The following is a 16,717-nucleotide window of genomic DNA, read 5'->3' on the forward strand; positions in this document are numbered from 1 at the left end:
TCCGGAGAGTTTTGCCCCACGCTCTGGCGTTGTGCATAGATAACACATGGCATAACTCATGCAAGTGAGACGGTGGCTCTAGTATCGGAACCAACCTGGACCTGCACCAACAGTGCGAGCCCTCTCTGCATTGCATTGCAGATCCCATTCCCATTACCTCTGGCCCTCACCGCTACGCATCTTGGTATCCATACGAGAACATCATCGGCCAAGTCGAAGAGGTTCCAGATACTTCTCAGGTACCCGGGCGGAAGCATCATGCTGGACGGATGCACGGAGCATGGCTCCAGAAACCGCTCTGCTGAATCCTGTGCCTTGCGTCTTCCACCCCCCTTCCTTCTCGTACCTGATGCGCGGGCCTCTCCTTTTCAGTGGTGCCTGGTCTGGCACTGGCCATGTGTTGCCTTGAGCGTGCCAAAGAACCCCAGACTAGCCTGCATCTTCGTCCCGTTGACTTTACTCTGGCGAGCAGCGCCACGGACAGGCGTTGCCTACGCCCATGCCCATCAGGGCTCCGGCGATCATGTGGGTGTACAGCAACCGGGGCATGTCGGGTTGGTGTCAAATGCTGTACAAGTAAGTAGTGGCAGCACAAGTACCGTAGTAGTACGTGATGCGGAGAACAACAGCATTCCGTCGTGACCCCGGCTCTTCATCTCCATATGTGAATACGACCATTCCTGTACTCCAAGAATAGTAGTATGCTTGCATAAACATGCAAGACGACAGCGGCAGAGAACAGTTGAAAAGGAGTGTTAGCTGGGAGCGCTCCTTGGCGGTATGGGGATATCTTGAGCGACAGAGTCAGCAGAGAGATACCGAGAAGGTCGCGTGGCACGAAGAGGTTGTTGCAGACTAGTGGGCTTGGAATTCGTACGATGTCACAGCCGTCGAATGTAGGAATTCCAAGCGAGTGGAAAGCCGGCGAGGCCCACAAGAGCATATCAGAAGGACTTGATGAGTGCCACCTCTGCCATAGGCCTTCTCCAAGCGAACTTCTTCTTCCTTCTCCTTCGACTTTGCTCAAGACGTCTCCCATGCCGTTGCGGCTCGTTTGCTCCACAATCATGCCTCTGAAGAGTGGGGAGAGGCTCTTGTTGATAATGGGGCTGAACGAGGTTTCGTGTGGTAGCGGTTCGGCCCCGTGCAGCTGCGATGTGAAGTTGGCTGAGTAAGGAAGCCATCCCGGCTTAGTCGAAGGCTTGGTGGTAGTCTATTTCACTTCTTCCGGACTCCTCGCTGCGGCTGACATAGACCGGAGGGCTGAAATATGCGAGGCGTTCACTGCTACCGTAACACCCCGGGACGGACGGCTCGAGAGCAGGATGCATATGCCAAGGACAAGTGGCCATCCTCGTTGCCATAATCCAGGAACATGGAGCCCATCGGGGCACTTCATAGTGACGCCCGATGTCAGGCAATGAATCCTTCTCGATGAGCACGATCCTGGCCGGCGAGCAAGATCGAGCGAATCAACATCTCTCTGCTGTGGCTGCAGGGCCATGCAGCACTGCCTCTCACTGTCCAGGGCTGTTGTTTTCTTTCTCTCTTGATTTCTGACATGTCCCTTAGCCGGGATTATATAGATTGCTTAGCGTTAACCGATCTTTACGGTCTAGGGGCCGAGAAGACGTCTCGTCATCGTCGTTGGGGGTGGGCACCGGCATACCATCCATAACACGCAGGTGCTGCATTGTACATTGCGAACCTTGAAATGGAAGACTTAAGAGAAAAGTGCTTCGGGTTGATCTTCGTGATACTATGCAGTTGCTGCCGAATCCTCGCTGCTTTATCGTGATAGTGTAGTATTCGAATCCGAATTCAGACAACGGCTGCGGCCATGCTGTGCAAAGAGAGACGGCTTTGCAGCAAGCTCAGATATTCCAGTGCGATAGAGGCAGACAGGCAATGCACATAAATTGACCTCCAGTACAGTCATTGAGCCCTGGCATCTCGAAAACCAATCTCGTTTCGAGTCTTCAGCCCAATCCTCCCACCTGGGGTCGCCTCGCATCTGGACGTTGCTGTGCGACTTGGAGAAGCAACCTCGTCCTGGCAACATGCATGTGGTGACACTGCTTTGTCAAGCATCCACCCAGAGATCCTTGTCTTAGGCAATGTGCATTGACACCTCGACCTCTGTACGGCGGTTTACCGTACGGCTAGCCTTCAGCTGAGGACTTGACAGCCACTCGAGGTAGGGAGTCAGGCGGCCCCAGCCGCAGCCTGCCTCGAATATGATATGATACTGGCCCGTTTCGTACACGTGCATGCAGACGTACGCGCCCAGTCGAGATGAGCGGCGTCAGCCACAAGAGCCAATCGTAAGCCATCGCCGTCGCATCTTCTCGAGGTCCTCTATTCATCTTTTCTTTTCCTTCCATGGTTTGCTGTCTCCTGCTCGAATTCTGTAGTAGCACGGCTTGACCACATACATCCCATGCTCTGTCTCAGACGCAGTCAGGCGCGATGCACGCCTTCGGAACGTTGTGAAGAGGGCTTGATGCAGCGCTGCAAGTCCACATAATTTCTATGAAGCAGGTTAGAGATAGACTCGGCCGATCATGCTTGGCGGAATAAAATGCAGAAAGGGAGGAGAAAGGACAGAATCGTCTCCGAGGAATTTCGAATGACACTGACCGCCAGGAGGCTCTTGTTGCGCTGATTTCTTCAAGCTTCTGCAGCAGTTTCCAGGCAACATACGCCTCAAACGACGGGTCTCTCTTTACGCCTCATTTCCTGAAGCTCAGACCAAGTACTCGACCGCAATGGAGGCCGCTGGGTATCAACCAATGTCAGTAGAGGCCTTCGTGTAATGCATCCGCCCCGTCAAGAAAGATGGCCAGACAATGGCAGGATCTCTGCTGCCTTCCCAGGAGCAGACGCGAGGGCCATAGTTACCTTAGCATCTTCACACCGTTCTCGTTTTATGAAGTAGCTCGAGCGTAGGAGTAGAATCTCTGGAGAGAATCAGCCGAATAGTTCCCACAATGAAAATCGTACTGGCCACCTACCTCGAAAATTCGGTATCACGGCCTCTAGCCTCTCTATGAGACATAGTTCTTAGTATACCCAAGGCGTGTACAATGATGCATCGGCGTGCGTCTTCTACTTGGACCACCCATGTGTCAAAGCTTGAGCCATATTCGGACCGTCTGCATCGTCAATCTGTGCTACGATGTTCACGAGTGTTTGGATAATGACAACAGCTACACTCAAATAGGGGCTTCTTTTGAAAAATAGTAGTAGCGGGCACGACCAAAATTCTGGGCCATTCGACTGCCGACAGAACACTTGCACTCCAGTATCGATACGTGTGACATGGGCCTATGTGCCACGACGAATTGCTGTCGAGAAGGGGCCCAAGGTGCTGAGCAGTGACTGATATTGACAGTGTGTCGATAGTCCCGGATCGAAAATCCTGGAGTATACCGTGATAGCAACCCGTGCTTCTTGTATCTGAAACTGTTGAACTGATACGCTGCACAGCAACGTGACATACAATGGCTCAGGGGGGCACGATGGGTTTGACCGATGGTAACCTTTTAACCAACTCTAGCTAGAAGGTAGTAATGATTGAACTATGGTTGCAAAGATATATGCTTCTTGCAACGTGTCCCAAGAGGCACGGAAAGACCCAGAACCATTGTGCAACCGGGTACTCAGTCAGAATGAGCGACTATCGCTAGTAAGCAGCTCAGTGGGCAGAATATCCAACAATGTACTGGCCATGGCCAAGCCATGTTGGACATCATATATTGATGATGTAGCATGTTTCGAAGTGTTAGGCCGCTGGTTTAGAATCGCCTCTTTTTCTTCGCCGGACCAGCTGCTGCCTTCCTCTCAAGCTCCTTCTTCAACTCTTCGCGCCTCCGATCAGCGCGCTCCTGAGAAGTTTCTCTGGGTTCATCTTCGTCTTGGGACTCTTCACGCTCCGTTGGGCGTCCACGTTTAGTACTGTCAGCTGCGGGTGCTTTTGAGCTTCCTGTATCAGCCTTCTTCCCGATATGCCCCAGCTTCTTTGTAGCGGGAGGCTTTGCGGTCGTCCGATCCTCCGAAGTCTCAGTGTCTTTGGTCTTGGGAGCTGCTGCAGCCTCTGCAGCATGCCTTTTTGAAGCACCGCCGATGCGTCCTAGACCTCCAACCTTAGGGGTAGGCCGAGGCGACGCTGGCGGAGGCGTTGGCGTTGGCTTGGGGGAAGATGCAGGACGGACCGAAGGCATCTCTTCGTCACTGGCTTCTGACGCCGTTTTCACATCGTCTTCCGGGGCTGGTGCCGTTGTAGCCCGCGAACCGGTGGCCTTGGTATCCTGTATTGAGGTCCTAGGTTTCGATTCACCCGAGCCGAAATTGGCCATACGTGACGCAGGCTTTCCTGTGCTGGGTTGCGGAGCTTGGTGAGACGGCGCTGGCTCCTCATCCAAATCCTCTTCATCCGCTGTCGATTCATCGTCTGCTATAGCTACAGGCGAGCCTTTATCCTTGGACCGAAGATGCGGAGGCGTTGGCTGGACTTGAAAGTCGTCGTCCTCCGCACTTGTAGACTTGGCTCTCGGCGATGGCGACCTTTTCGCAAATGGAGTTGTTTGCCGCTTGTGACGGTGCACCAGCTGCGAGGCACCCTTGAAACCATGCCACCATTTATCCAGAGCTGGGGAGGCGTCCACTTGTATCTGGCAGCGTCTGTTCAGTCCTTCCCCGTCGAAGACATTCCGCGCAAGATCGCCAACATTGGTTGGGCAGTCGACCGCCTTGAGGCTTGATCTCCAACTGTCTTGGCGGAACGGCGCCAGCCCCTTCACTTTATCTTCCGCAGCGGCTCTCGACACCTTCTTTCTTCCCGAAAGAGATGTAAAGACGTGCTCGAGGCCAGTCCCAGTGGCCTCCAACTTGTCAGCCAACTTGCCAATGACTGCGTCTTTCTGCTGCAACGCCTGTACGAGCGAGTCCACCTCTTGCTTTCTTGCAAATTGTGCCTCAAGCAAAGGCAAGACGAGATCAGTAGCAATAGCCGACGGCGGAGACTTGTTGAGATGAATAGGCCACTTGAGAGGTTGGAACCCCGGGAGCGGGCAGGTCACCAGCAGTGTGAGGCTGTCCTCCCCAGCGTCTGCGGAGGAGCCTGGTGACAGGGTGAGGGAGGTCTGCTCATGGCCCGGCTGCGTGGGATCTAGGGCCGATCTCAGACTACCAAGCAATTTGGCCATATTCTCGGGTGTATCACTCGGGTCTATGCTTGTGTTCTCGCTCCATCCCCTCATGAAGATGGCCTTTCGGTCCAGGCTCTCAACCCAGATGTTGGCCATGTCTGTGATCCGGACGGTGTATGCGGCGGCGCCGATTTCAACCGAGACGAGAAGCATCGGTATGTCAGATGATGTGGCCTGCGGCAACGGCCGCCAGGTCAAGTCGCTAGACATGGTGTCACCGATATGAAAGCCCTAGATGTTGCCGTGGGAGAGAGGTGAAGGAGGAGTGTCGTAAGTTCCAGAGGGCCGCGTGCTTGTGAGGCAACACCCGTGTGCCCGCAAGGGGGTTCTCGGTGAATACAAGCTGGGGTTCTGTAGTCGGAGCAGGACTGAACAGGTCGGTGTTGCACCGAGCGCTGGGCCGTGCGCAACAGATCTGTCTGTATATCTATGCCGCAGCGGAACTGTAGCCTATGAGCCGTCAAGCTGGTGAGCTCGTGAGACGGACGCGGCCCCTCAATATCTGGGAGAGGCAGACCAGGTCCGCCCTGTGGCACCAAGCGGGATAGGACCAACGGCGTTGGATGTCGCTGTGTAGCCTTGAGCTCAGGATGATTCACATCCAAAACGTGTACAAGTTCGGCACGGCTGTCTCTCCAGAATACGCCCTAGAGTCGAACCGGGAAGTGTTCTGGAAACGAGGCGGAACGCGTTTGAGGCCCGGCGGCGGCGCGGTCTGGCGATAAGGCACCATTGATCCTTGCTGGTGGCCAGGCAGCTTTGGTGATTCGGGACTGCACAAAAAGGTTAGCGCAATGGCGGTTCTGGGTCCAGCCGGCACTTTGGCCTGGACGGATGGCGGTAGCTGTCGGAGTCGATGTCGAGACGTCGCATCATTCACGGGACTTGGAGTTTTTTGGGGGATGAAGATGAGTTTATCAAGAGAGAGAGGGAATGATGCTCGGTGATGTTTTCTGGGAGGAAAATGTGCATCTAACCGTTATGAGGTCGCACCTTCTCTTTGATGACCAGGTGGACGGTGGTCATTAAGTGATAAGGCTCTTCGTACCTAGGTACTGTGCACTAGTTGCACTATGTCCCTCAGTGAGTGATGTCAGGTATTGTATACTCTCAAGGCTACCATCCTATGATGTGAATCACGCTCAGCTCCCAGTGTAGGTGAACTCCGAGTCATCATCACCTCCTCTTCTAAGAGACACAGAATAGACTGCTATCCCCGAGAAGAATCTCCTAAACGTAATGCAAGAAGATATTTGGGTTTGGCTCAGTCCTATTCGCCTGCCACTGCACCGACAATCTCCGCCTTGTCTCGCCGTCTAACGCAGGGATATCAAGCCACCACAATCGCACCGAGTTCCGGCAGCCCAAAGTCTCGATCTCCAGACGCCATTGACGCAGACTACATCGAAGACCCTTACAGCCATGAAAGTCATAGATAAACGCGAGGCAGCCCCAAGACTCAAAATGCGCAGCACTCTGCTATCTTTCTTAGACCGTACCGTGTCATTCCACGTCCGCAGCTTGTTCATTATTGATCCAGGACCCTCATCACGCATTGTAAATGACACTCACAAGCATCCGTGCTATAAGTCGTTTTCGAGTCACAGACAAAATCTATCTGCAGCCACCTTCGTCGCTCCGAGTACCTCGGTTTGCTTTACCGGCATACAGTTTCTGCACCATGCCTTTCAAAGGTGCAAAAAGAAAGACAGCATTTTCCGTGGACAGAGCCAACGGTTTCCAACCGAAGAAGCTCAAGCATGAGGCGAATGGAGACGACCTTCGCCAACCACATCCATTTGCCCATGAAGCTGAGGAAAATGGCATCGTTCTGCGGCGGTTCTACCCCCCTGAGATGAGCAACTCTCGAGCTCTGGCTTACAACTCGGATCAACTTCCCAGACCCATGGAGGTGCTCGTCAAGGCTCTGGAGGAGACTGCTCAAGCTCGCAAACAAGTCAAACCCAAGGACGCAGTCGTGCATTGGTTCAAGATGGACCTACGACATACCGACAACCGATCTCTTGCACTGGCCAACGCTAAAGCGAAAGAAGCCGGCGTTCCTCTTATCTGCATGTACATCGTGAGCCCTCAAGACTTTGAGGCTCATCTCACCTCGCCCGTCAGAGTGGATTTCATGCTGAGAACGTTGAGCGTCCTGAAGCAGGATCTGGCGGCCCTCGATATTCCGTTGTACGTGGAAACAGTGCATAAGAGAAAGCATGTCCCACAGCGCGTTTTCGAGCTCTTGGAGGAATGGGGCAGCAATCATCTATTTGCCAACATCGAATACGAAGTTGACGAGCTACGGCGAGAAGCTCAAATGATTCGCCACTTTGCGGCGAACAACAAATCGTATGAAGTTGTCCATGACACATGCATTGTACCTCCAGGAGAGTTGCATACTGGCTCCGGGAAGCAATATGCTGTTTATACTCCCTGGTACCGCGCCTGGATGGCTCACATACACGAGAATCTGGATCTCCTGGAGCTTTTTGATCGGCCTGAGAGGAATCCAAACGGAGTGCGTACAAAGTTCCAGAAGCTCTTCGATTGCAGCATTCCCGATGCGCCAGAGAACAAGAGGCTTAGCGACGCAGAGAAGAAGACGCTTCGTCCTTTGTGGCCTTGCGGTGAACATGAAGCTATGGCTAGGCTGGAAAAGTACTGCGACGAGGCCATTGGCGACTACCACAACAAGCGGAACATTCCAGGAGATGACGGCACGTCACGGCTGTCTGTCCATCTTGCGAGCGGGACGATTAGCTCGAGAACCTGTGTTCGGACGGCCAGGGATAGAAACAAAACAAAGAAGCTGGACGGCGGACACCAGGGGATTCAAACTTGGATCAGCGAAATCGCCTGGCGAGACTTTTATAAGCACGTTCTCGTCCATTGGCCATATGTCTGGTGAGTAACGAATAGTGTATCAACTATAGCAAGTGGACCTGTGTTAACAAATCCAGCATGAACAAACCATTTAAGCCAGAGTACTCGAATATCCAATGGTCCTATGACCGAGATCATTTCGCCGCATGGTGCGAGGGCCGAACGGGTTACCCCATCGTCGACGCCGCGATGCGCCAGCTCAATCATATGGGATACATGCACAACCGGTGCCGAATGATTGTTGCTTCATTCCTCTCCAAAGACCTGCTCATCGACTGGCGCATGGGTGAGCGGTATTTCATGGAGCATCTGATAGACGGGGATTTCGCGAGCAACAATGGCGGCTGGGGCTTCAGTGCGAGCGTTGGAGTCGATCCTCAGCCCTACTTCCGTATCTTCAATCCGCTGCTCCAAAGTGAAAAGTTCGACCCCAATGGCGATTATATCCGAAAGTGGGTGCCAGAGTTGGCGGGACTGAGCAACAAGGAAATCCATGATCCGTACAATCGAGGTGCTGGTACGAAAGCGAAGAAGCAGGGTTATCCGAAACAGATTGTCGAGCATAGAGGCGCAAGAGAGCGTGCCTTGAGCGCGTACAAGGAAGGCATCGAGAGTGGAAGGTAGAGAAGGACCCGAGTTTCTAGGAGTTGTTGTTGACGTAGTATAAGAATTCTAAGTCCAGATTAATATGCAACTCATGCTGAACTAAACTAGACATGTATGACCCGTATCTGTACCATGACGAGCGACTTAACCGCCACAGCTATTTGAAGGCCACATGTTTCATCTTCGGCTCGGAGGCTATCAAAGTAGCCCCAAAATCTCCCCGATCATGGAGAACAGAAAGGCGCTCGTCCGAGGAGACTTTGCTAGCCGGTGGGTGTTCATAAGACGATAGGAAAATGTTTCAATCAACGTCACGTCCGCGTCGCATATTTCAATGTCGCCAAGTTTGTCTCGAAACGGAGCCAAAACGCCTTGAATTGGATTTGCTACATGCAGCCAACTCTAGTTTCCACGCCTGCCTTCATACCCGAGCTAGTCCCTACTCTCAGGTTAGCTAAGCCTGGGTTTCCTCGAATGCTCGTCGGCATGGTCGTCTCGGCGCTGGATTGTACCTCTTCCAAGTCTTTTTTCGTGTTGTTGCAAAAAAGGAAAAATTTATCGCTGGGCGCTCCAGACGCTCTTGACGAGACCGTCACGCTGGGCCAATCGGTTCAGGGAGTCGTCGGACTCGCCCATGGCGCGGATGAAGCCGCAGAGGGCGTAGACGTGGTTCTCGCCGGGGACAGCGCGGCCGTTCTCGTCGACCTTGGCGATGGAGATCTGGACAGAGCCGTGGTCCTTGGCCTTGATGATGCGGTTGGTAGCGCTGCACTTGCGCGGGACGTAGCTGGACGGGCAACAATCAGCATTCCTGCATTCCTCCAGCAATTTTCTGCATGAGTCCTCCTTACAGGTCGACGATCTCGCCACGGTCGTTCTCCATTTTGGCTGTGAGGGAGGGGGTATTGGTGGTGAAGAGGCGGATTAGGATGCGTTTGGCGGGAAGAAGTTGTCGAGGGCCGTGGTGGTGGGATACAGCGAAAATTCGCCTAGGAAATTTGACATGGCCCATGAATTTCGTGGGGCGGGGAGGGCTTTCTGTGCGTCAGCTGACCCGTCATGTGACATCGTGGCGATTCCGCGACTTCTGTTGCGCCCCGCTTTTCTCCAGACGGCGTGATTGATATTGATGGGCCCGACCGACGCTTTGGACAAACATCAAACACGCCTCTAGTCTGCCATAAGGCACTTAGTGAGCGGTAACGCCAAAGAAATCCGATGCATACTATACCGACAGGCGACTCCAGTTTCTATCTATGAGTGCAGCTTCGCAAGTCCATCATCCTGCCGCGCGGAATCTTGCTGAGATGCCAACGCGCATCTCAGAGGTCTCCTCTTGGCGTGATGGCGTCTCCTAATGCCTTTCTCTCTTCGCCATCACGGAGCGCCAACCGGAAATCTCACTTCTTTCGCTCATCGTCGCCTGACTTACCGGCAATTGGAGACATCTTGTCACGCGGCGCCAGGAATCAGCCACCGAAACGCGACGACCCGGCATTGGTCATCTCATCTGACGAGGAGACGGAAATCACAAGAGCACGAACTACGCAGGATGCTGGGTTTTCATCAAGGTCAACTCGATCAATGTCTAATGGGTTCAAAGCCACGGAATCTGACGACACTTCGCTGCTCATCATTGATCCTCCCACCGTACGGACCCCTGAGGCTAGAAGGCATCATGCAGCGCCTCCTAGATTCAGGTCGCAGTCTGGCTCTCCCTCTGGCTCTCCCGCAAAGGACCAGCCCTGGAAAAGGTTCAAATCAAAGGTGAACGGTTCACAGAGTGATTCCAGTGATTCAAGGCCGACAGAAATCGAAAAAGCTGGACCAATACCGGCTCAGCCTGTAATTGAGTCATTGCGGGTTGAGAATGATATCAATGCGCCACTCAGGCTAGAGCCGGCCATGATTCGAAGGCTTGACTGGACTCCTCCATCCCACAAGACCACGACTATCCTTAAGCCGAGTTCTCCTGCTCTTGGGGATCTACAATCGCCGGGAGAGCCTCGTGGAGGGGCTCAAAACTTTGAGCAGCTTCTCGAAATCTACAAGTGCCCGGACAATTTACAGCAGAATTCTACGACTACCATGGATGAAGATGCCAGCATATTCAGAAAGCGAAAGCTTGTCGAACTCGTCATGACATCTGCAGCACCCGCAGATACATCTCCAGAGGCAGAGCCTATGGGCCCTCCAAAACAGAAAGCGAAAGCACCGAAGAAGAGACCGCGCACCATAACAGAGCTTGCCACATCAGCGTATAGGGTTCCGGAGCCGCCAGGGCCAGCGCCATTGATTGCTGATGAACCCGCCACGATCAAGGAGTCAGATGCCACAACTGTGAAAGGGGCAAACAAGGCGAAGCCCAGAAAGAGGACGTCCAAAGCTTCTGCCGCGAAGAAGAAGAAGCCGGCTCCACCTCCGCCCCCAGTCTTGTTGCCCCCAACAGAGGCGCTGCAAGAAGTCGCCAGGCAAGATTTTGTTTTTGGGACGTCAAGCCAGTTAGCGGTCGAAACTTCGCCTACTTTTCTACGAGATCTCCATGCTGCAATGAGGCGGTCTAATCAAGCCGAGTATATAGACCTTGACACCCCTGTGAACAGTGACGGCATCGAGCCGCCAGAACGGAAGAGGTTATGGGCTGCCGGCGCTCGCGACGTCGACGGAGACTTATTTGATGTTGAGTTGAGCAAGATGATGGAAAAGTCTTCCCCGCCCTTGCCTGCGCGTTCTGATGATGATCTTTTCGGGTATACCGGCGTCGACAGAAAGATTACTTTGCCCAATCTGAGCATCAACGTCAACGAAGTCGAGACTAGCTTAGATGGTGAGCTCCTCGTCGAGCCGGTCAATGGGTCACCATCCAAAAGTGTCGAGGCCACCAACTTCCTCATCGCCGATGACTCCATACAGCTGGGTAGTGACATCTCAACCGGATCGCCGATTCCGAGACGAACCAAACCAGCTGCCGAGAGTCCAGCTGCAAAGCCACAAGGCAGCAACAGCGAGGTAAAGCAGGCTGAGACACAGGCTGTAAAGCCCTCTTTCGAACTGTATACAGATGCTCGACTCTCCAAAGAAATTGCCTCTTATGGTTTCAAGGCAGTCAAGTCGCGACAGGCCAAAATTGCCTTGCTAGAGCAGTGCTGGCAAGGCAGAAACCATCCCGTATCTCCTGCTGCGAGGAGGACCGTCACTACATCTACAGCTGCAGGAGAGAGTGCTTCACATAGTGAGGTCAGGACCCCTCGTGGGCGGCCGAGGAAGAATAGTGGGAGTACACCTGAAGCACAGGAACCTCCACCCTCAGCACAGCCGCCGGTCTCTCCGACCAAGCGTCGAGGCAGGCCTAGGAAGGATGCTGCTGCCGCTTCTACTGCTGGAAAACGCACTACGGCGAGCGCATCCAGGGCAAAGAGGACGCCATCCAAGAGTGTGGCAGACGCACCCACGGCAGGAAAACGCAAAGCACCGCCCGCCAAAATGGTTGTCGAGATTCCAGACTCCGCATCTGAGAGTGACGGCAGTCTATCGCCGATCCCATCACCGTCTCTCGAGTGTGCTTCTTCGCCGCTGCCAGTGGATCTCTCTGTATCTGTCATGGACGACACCGATCCGTCGCTGGCTATCCATCCTACTGAAGATCAGCCTCTTAGCCATGAGTACATCACCAAAGCCGTGACCTCTGCACCGAGGACAACTGACCCTGCAAACCCTTCCTGGCACGAGAAGATGCTACTTTACGACCCAATCGTGCTCGAGGATCTAACAACGTGGCTAAATTGCGGGCAATTGACTCGCGTGGGCTTTGACGGCGAGGTGAGCACCATGGAGGTGAAGCAGTGGTGCGAGTCGAAGAGTGTGTGTTGTTTGTGGAAAGTGAATTTGCGTGGTAAAGAAAGGAAGCGATTATGAAAGAGGATGGATATGAGATTTGAGCCTAGGTAGGCATGGTCATGAGCATACAGGAGTTTCAGTGGGCCGTTTCCTCTTTTCCTGCTTTTCGTCCCTTTCTACGTCTTCCCTCGGCCTAGCCTTTTATGATGTTACACAGGATATTGTCGTTTCGTATAGAATATACCGCTTTTCTCACGGAGAACTTTGTTCCCAGTCGTGGACATGACACTCATCGCAAAAATGACCCCTTGCAGCATAGCGCAGTCCACGGCTCAAGGCCCATTTTATATCCGCGTGAGATGAGATCGGGCCCCATTTCTCCATCCTTCGGAGCACGGAGTGGCTGCAGGGTTGATTTCTCTTTTCCCCCGCAAAATAGAGCCGGCAAACCGGACCTCGGCTCGTCGCCACTCCCCGTGCAGCCAAACTGGGGAAACGGGGACACGCTGTATCTCACTCACACCCCCTTCCAGATTGTCTGCGTCTCATTCCGCTCTTTCAGACCTCCGATGAATCTGGTCTCATGTGCTGTCACCAGGTCGTTGCCTCGTCGTGTCAGCAGCCTGGCATCATCAGCTCACAGACCAGCCGCTGAGTGTATCCGCCCGTTCAATCTGACAGCCGGCCTCATGGCGTCGAAATCACCGACTTGGACGCGTCTCTACTCGTCGCCCGCGTCTCCCCAGAAGGAGGAGAAAGAGAAGGGCTCTGGCGCGACAAAGAAACCGATTCCCGAGCCACGGCCGAGCTCTTCCATTGTGCTGCTGTCTCCTACCAACGAGGTTCTTCTGCTGCATCGAGTCAAGACGTCCACCTCATTTGCATCTGCGCACGTCTTTCCCGGGGGCAACTTGGACGCTTTTCACGACGGCGATATACCAGCTCCCGGAACAGAGGATCGTCATGTTGATGGTCCGGCGTACAGGCTTGGCGCTATTCGCGAGTGCTTTGAAGAGACGGGCATTTTGCTTGCCTCGAAAGGCGGGCGTTTAGTTGATTTGCCTCAGCAAGAGAGAGACGAGGCGAGGAAGAGGATCCATGGGAGCCAGATCAAGTTTGCGGATTGGTTGAAGGAGATTGGCGCAGAAGCTGACCTGGGTGTGTTCTGAGCGATTTCCCATGATTATTGACTGTGAATTGACAATCTCTTCGTAGATGGACTCGTCCCTTTCACGAGATGGGTAACTCCAGTCGGCGTCCCGAAGCGCTTCACCACTCAGATGTACCTATATCTGCTCCCCATTTCACGCACCGACGTGCCATCCGAGATGCTGGTTCCAACACCAGATGGCGGCGTCGAGCACACCGAGGCTCTCTTCGCTCCTCCGCAGACGTTTCTCTCACGCGTTGCCGCCAATGACATCATTCTCTTTCCGCCTCAGGTGTACATCCTCTCGCTTCTCACAAAGTTCCTCAAGGGGCTGACGGCTTCAGTAGAAGAGGGTCCTCTTCACTATACGAAGCAGCGCAGGGAGCTTCTCAGATTCGTAAAGGCGATTCCGACGGCGGATACAGAAAAGGGTCGTGAACATGCCACGGCCAGCATTCCGTGGGCGGACAAGGTGATGAGTCCGTACCACTTGTTCGTCAGGAAGAGCGATAAGAGAGTTGTGCTTGGTCTGGAAAAGCCGGGGCCGGAGCTCAAGGACTCGGGGAGAGGAGGTGACTGGGAGAGGGTCGTGTTGGTGAGTTTCGGCAAGGCTGGGCCTTCTCGGGTGGAGGTTCGGCTGAGAGAGGATGTGCTGAGGGAAGAGAAGGAGGCTGCCGCTGGAGAGTCAAAGCTGTGATGTATTGACGGGGGGAGGATTGTAGGAGGCAGGAGTTTCGGGGCGGCTTTGATGTAGATTTATTTCGTCATCTATCATGAAATACCTAGATATAAATACAGCGACTAGATATGAGTACGGTATTGGCCTCGAGTGAAATAATGCGGCAGGAGCAACTCGCATATATTTTCTGCCTTTAAAATCAGGTGAGAATCTTCAGACCTGAGGCGATAAACTCTGCGACTTCCCTCATCTCGACCGCCTTGGGCAAAATCTGAATGGCGACCTATAATTCCTTTGTCTCTTGCTTTCTACTACTTACTTCTTCCTCAATCTCTTCCTCCTGTCACTTATTCCCTTTATTCAATCCTTCTCCTGCTGTCGTTCACTAATCTCATTTTATTTCCCCTCGTCTCCTGTATAGGATCGGCGCCTCTCTCTCTTCTTCGTCGAAAATCGAGGGACTCTCGAGGACTCTTGAGCTCATAACATCGCGTCTCAATATCTCAAATTTGATTCAGATACTGAAGTGTAATACCATCTTATCCCGATATACTACTCGTGCTATTGCTAACCTCTAGCAGCTACCAAATCAGCAATCATGTCCCAGCTTCCGACAACCGCCCAGCAAGAGGCGCCAGACGGCGAAGCGCATTATCCACCATGCCTCTATCACACACCAGAGGAAAAGAGACTGTACAAGAGATTGAAAGACGTCTATCTGGAGCATTACACCTCCTGGGACGCTGAATCCCGCGAAGTGTGGCCTTATATTGTCGAGCATGCATCGCTGCCAAAGTCAACCGTCGGCAAACTCACAAATCATTCAATTGCGAGAAATATGATGCAGACCAATGTGACGTGGGCTCATGTCGTCGCCCTTCGAATCATCTATAAGACACAGTTATTCAAGAGCCGAAAGCTTATGAAGCTCATCCGAGACAAGTATCCAAGAGGCAACTTCAACACATATGTCTTCCACGAGGATTACAAGAGGCCCGTCAAGATAGATGAGGAGGTCAAAGCAGAGAAGACGGCAAAAAAGAGCCCGGTGACAGCTTCCAGCGCACATGAGCTGCGAGTTGGAGCCGAGGGGCCAGTCGGAGAAGCTTCACAGCCCGCTCCTCGGCGTTTGAACGAAGCTCCCAATGGTTTCCTCAGTGACGAAGAAGATGCTTGGCCGACTAAGACATTCGTTACCCCGAATGCGATCAAACCTGAGCCTACAGCCGCGGCCAACAACGGGGGAAGAGAGGGTCATAAGATGATCAACCAGCAAAACGGGAACAGAGCAAACCCTCGACAGCGTGTTGCAGTTCCATCAAGTCAGGACAAACGGGCTCTTCCAGAGGACAGCGAGGTAGAAAGCGAGGCCAATCACAGCACGGCCTGTGAGCCCCCGCCTCGAAAGCAGAAAAGGGACAGGCCATCTACCGCAATCAGAGACCGCCGCACGCAGCCAACGAGCTCAGGCAGAGGGCCGCGTAGCCAAGAAGAAGCTACAGGTAGCTCCAGCAGAGCGAAGGAGGATTGCGATCAGATAGATCGGTTTATCGAGGCTCTGACAGTGTTTGGCGAGGCTATATCGGAGCACAACAACGCTGTGCATCGCAACTCGGAGCTACTCGAGAGATTGACCGAGCAGATGAGGAAGAGAAATCCAGAAAGGTAATGATTTGGGGTGATATCGCGAGAGACAAGAGCGAACTAGAGATATATTCTTCTATCTTCTCTAGTAGGGAAAAATGGGAGTGATGTGTGGCTGTTCGAGAGATTGAAAGTTATTAGCCGGCTCTGTTTTGGGGCAAAGCATGAAGCAGAGGAGGTGAGGGAAGAGTTTGCTTCGGACGGGGAGGACATTGGTGCTGTTGAGCCTGTAGCTCGAGTCTCTCTCATCTCCAGATCTAGCCATTTGCATGATAACAGTGGCTTGGCGGAGGAGAAATATGCAGTCGAAAAGTGACTTGAGGTCGTCAATTCAAATCTTTGCTATATCCAGAGACAACTTATCAATCTAGATCGAATTCAGGGTAAGATGGCGGATGTCTCAAGGCCGACTACGAGTTGATCATGCCGACCAAGGAAATCGAAGCTTAGAGCCAGGATGGAGACTCATCTTCCCAAAGCTATGGGTGTTGAAGAATAAGGATGGGAAGCTGAATATCACAAGCGAAGCCAAGAGATAGCTGGACGATGTATCCTTAAGTCAACCAGTAGGTAGCACGTTATTCTTCGGCGAATTATAACCACTTAAGCCGAAGAAGGACGATGTCCAGAGTGCAAGAAATGCAAGGGGTCCAAAAGAGGATATGAGAGGGGAAAATAAGAGAAAAGAAACGGTCAAGGCGC

General features: G+C 53.1%; 6 protein-coding genes across 6 annotated transcripts; 4 read left to right on the top strand and 2 right to left on the bottom strand.

The window, feature by feature from the left end:
* Window positions 1-3,797: 3,797 nt before the first annotated feature.
* Window positions 3,798-5,420, bottom strand: BBK36DRAFT_1141943 (XLF-domain-containing protein; the record flags this gene model as incomplete). Its single annotated transcript, XM_024893488.1, has 1 exon — window positions 3,798-5,420. The coding sequence occupies one exon, from the start codon at window positions 5,418-5,420 to the stop codon at window positions 3,798-3,800; it is 1,623 nt and encodes a 540-aa protein (XP_024749348.1).
* Window positions 5,421-6,891: 1,471 nt separating this feature from the next.
* Window positions 6,892-8,723, top strand: BBK36DRAFT_1120722 (DNA photolyase, class I; the record flags this gene model as incomplete). Its single annotated transcript, XM_024890733.1, has 2 exons — window positions 6,892-8,120; window positions 8,177-8,723. The coding sequence occupies 2 exons, from the start codon at window positions 6,892-6,894 to the stop codon at window positions 8,721-8,723; spliced, it is 1,776 nt and encodes a 591-aa protein (XP_024749349.1).
* Window positions 8,724-9,217: 494 nt separating this feature from the next.
* On the bottom strand, window positions 9,218-9,608 carry BBK36DRAFT_1135634 (ribosomal protein S21e). The gene is made up of 2 exons (XM_024892706.1): window positions 9,557-9,608; window positions 9,218-9,492 (listed from the first exon to the last, which is right to left on the bottom strand). The coding sequence occupies exons 1-2, from the start codon at window positions 9,586-9,588 to the stop codon at window positions 9,261-9,263; spliced, it is 264 nt and encodes an 87-aa protein (XP_024749350.1). The 5' UTR covers window positions 9,589-9,608; the 3' UTR covers window positions 9,218-9,260.
* Window positions 9,609-10,049: 441 nt separating this feature from the next.
* Window positions 10,050-12,620, top strand: BBK36DRAFT_1169704 (hypothetical protein; the record flags this gene model as incomplete). Its single annotated transcript, XM_024895352.1, has 1 exon — window positions 10,050-12,620. The coding sequence occupies one exon, from the start codon at window positions 10,050-10,052 to the stop codon at window positions 12,618-12,620; it is 2,571 nt and encodes an 856-aa protein (XP_024749351.1).
* A 611-nt stretch (window positions 12,621-13,231) lies between these two features.
* On the top strand, window positions 13,232-14,389 carry BBK36DRAFT_1120002 (hypothetical protein; the record flags this gene model as incomplete). The annotated part of the gene is made up of 2 exons (XM_024890643.1): window positions 13,232-13,700; window positions 13,758-14,389. 2 exons carry the CDS (start codon window positions 13,232-13,234, stop codon window positions 14,387-14,389), a joined length of 1,101 nt encoding a protein of 366 aa, XP_024749352.1.
* A 580-nt stretch (window positions 14,390-14,969) lies between these two features.
* BBK36DRAFT_1088158 (hypothetical protein) lies at window positions 14,970-16,016 on the top strand (the record flags this gene model as incomplete). Its single annotated transcript, XM_024888985.1, has 1 exon — window positions 14,970-16,016. A coding segment is annotated over one exon (1,047 nt), but the record flags the coding sequence as incomplete, so codon positions are not given.
* Window positions 16,017-16,717: the final 701 nt, after the last annotated feature.

Source organism: Trichoderma citrinoviride (genome assembly GCF_003025115.1).
Source record: "Trichoderma citrinoviride strain TUCIM 6016 unplaced genomic scaffold BBK36scaffold_8, whole genome shotgun sequence".
Lineage (NCBI taxonomy): Eukaryota > Fungi > Ascomycota > Sordariomycetes > Hypocreales > Hypocreaceae > Trichoderma > Trichoderma citrinoviride.

Excerpts from the sequence above, each read along its gene's own strand:
- BBK36DRAFT_1135634 (XM_024892706.1), bottom strand. The coding sequence starts at position 9,588 with ATGGAGAACGACCGTGGCGAGATCGTCGACCT. Across the intron at positions 9,493-9,556 it reads CGTGGCGAGATCGTCGACCT|CTACGTCCCGCGCAAGTGCA; the intron begins GTAAGGAGGACT and ends TTGCCCGTCCAG.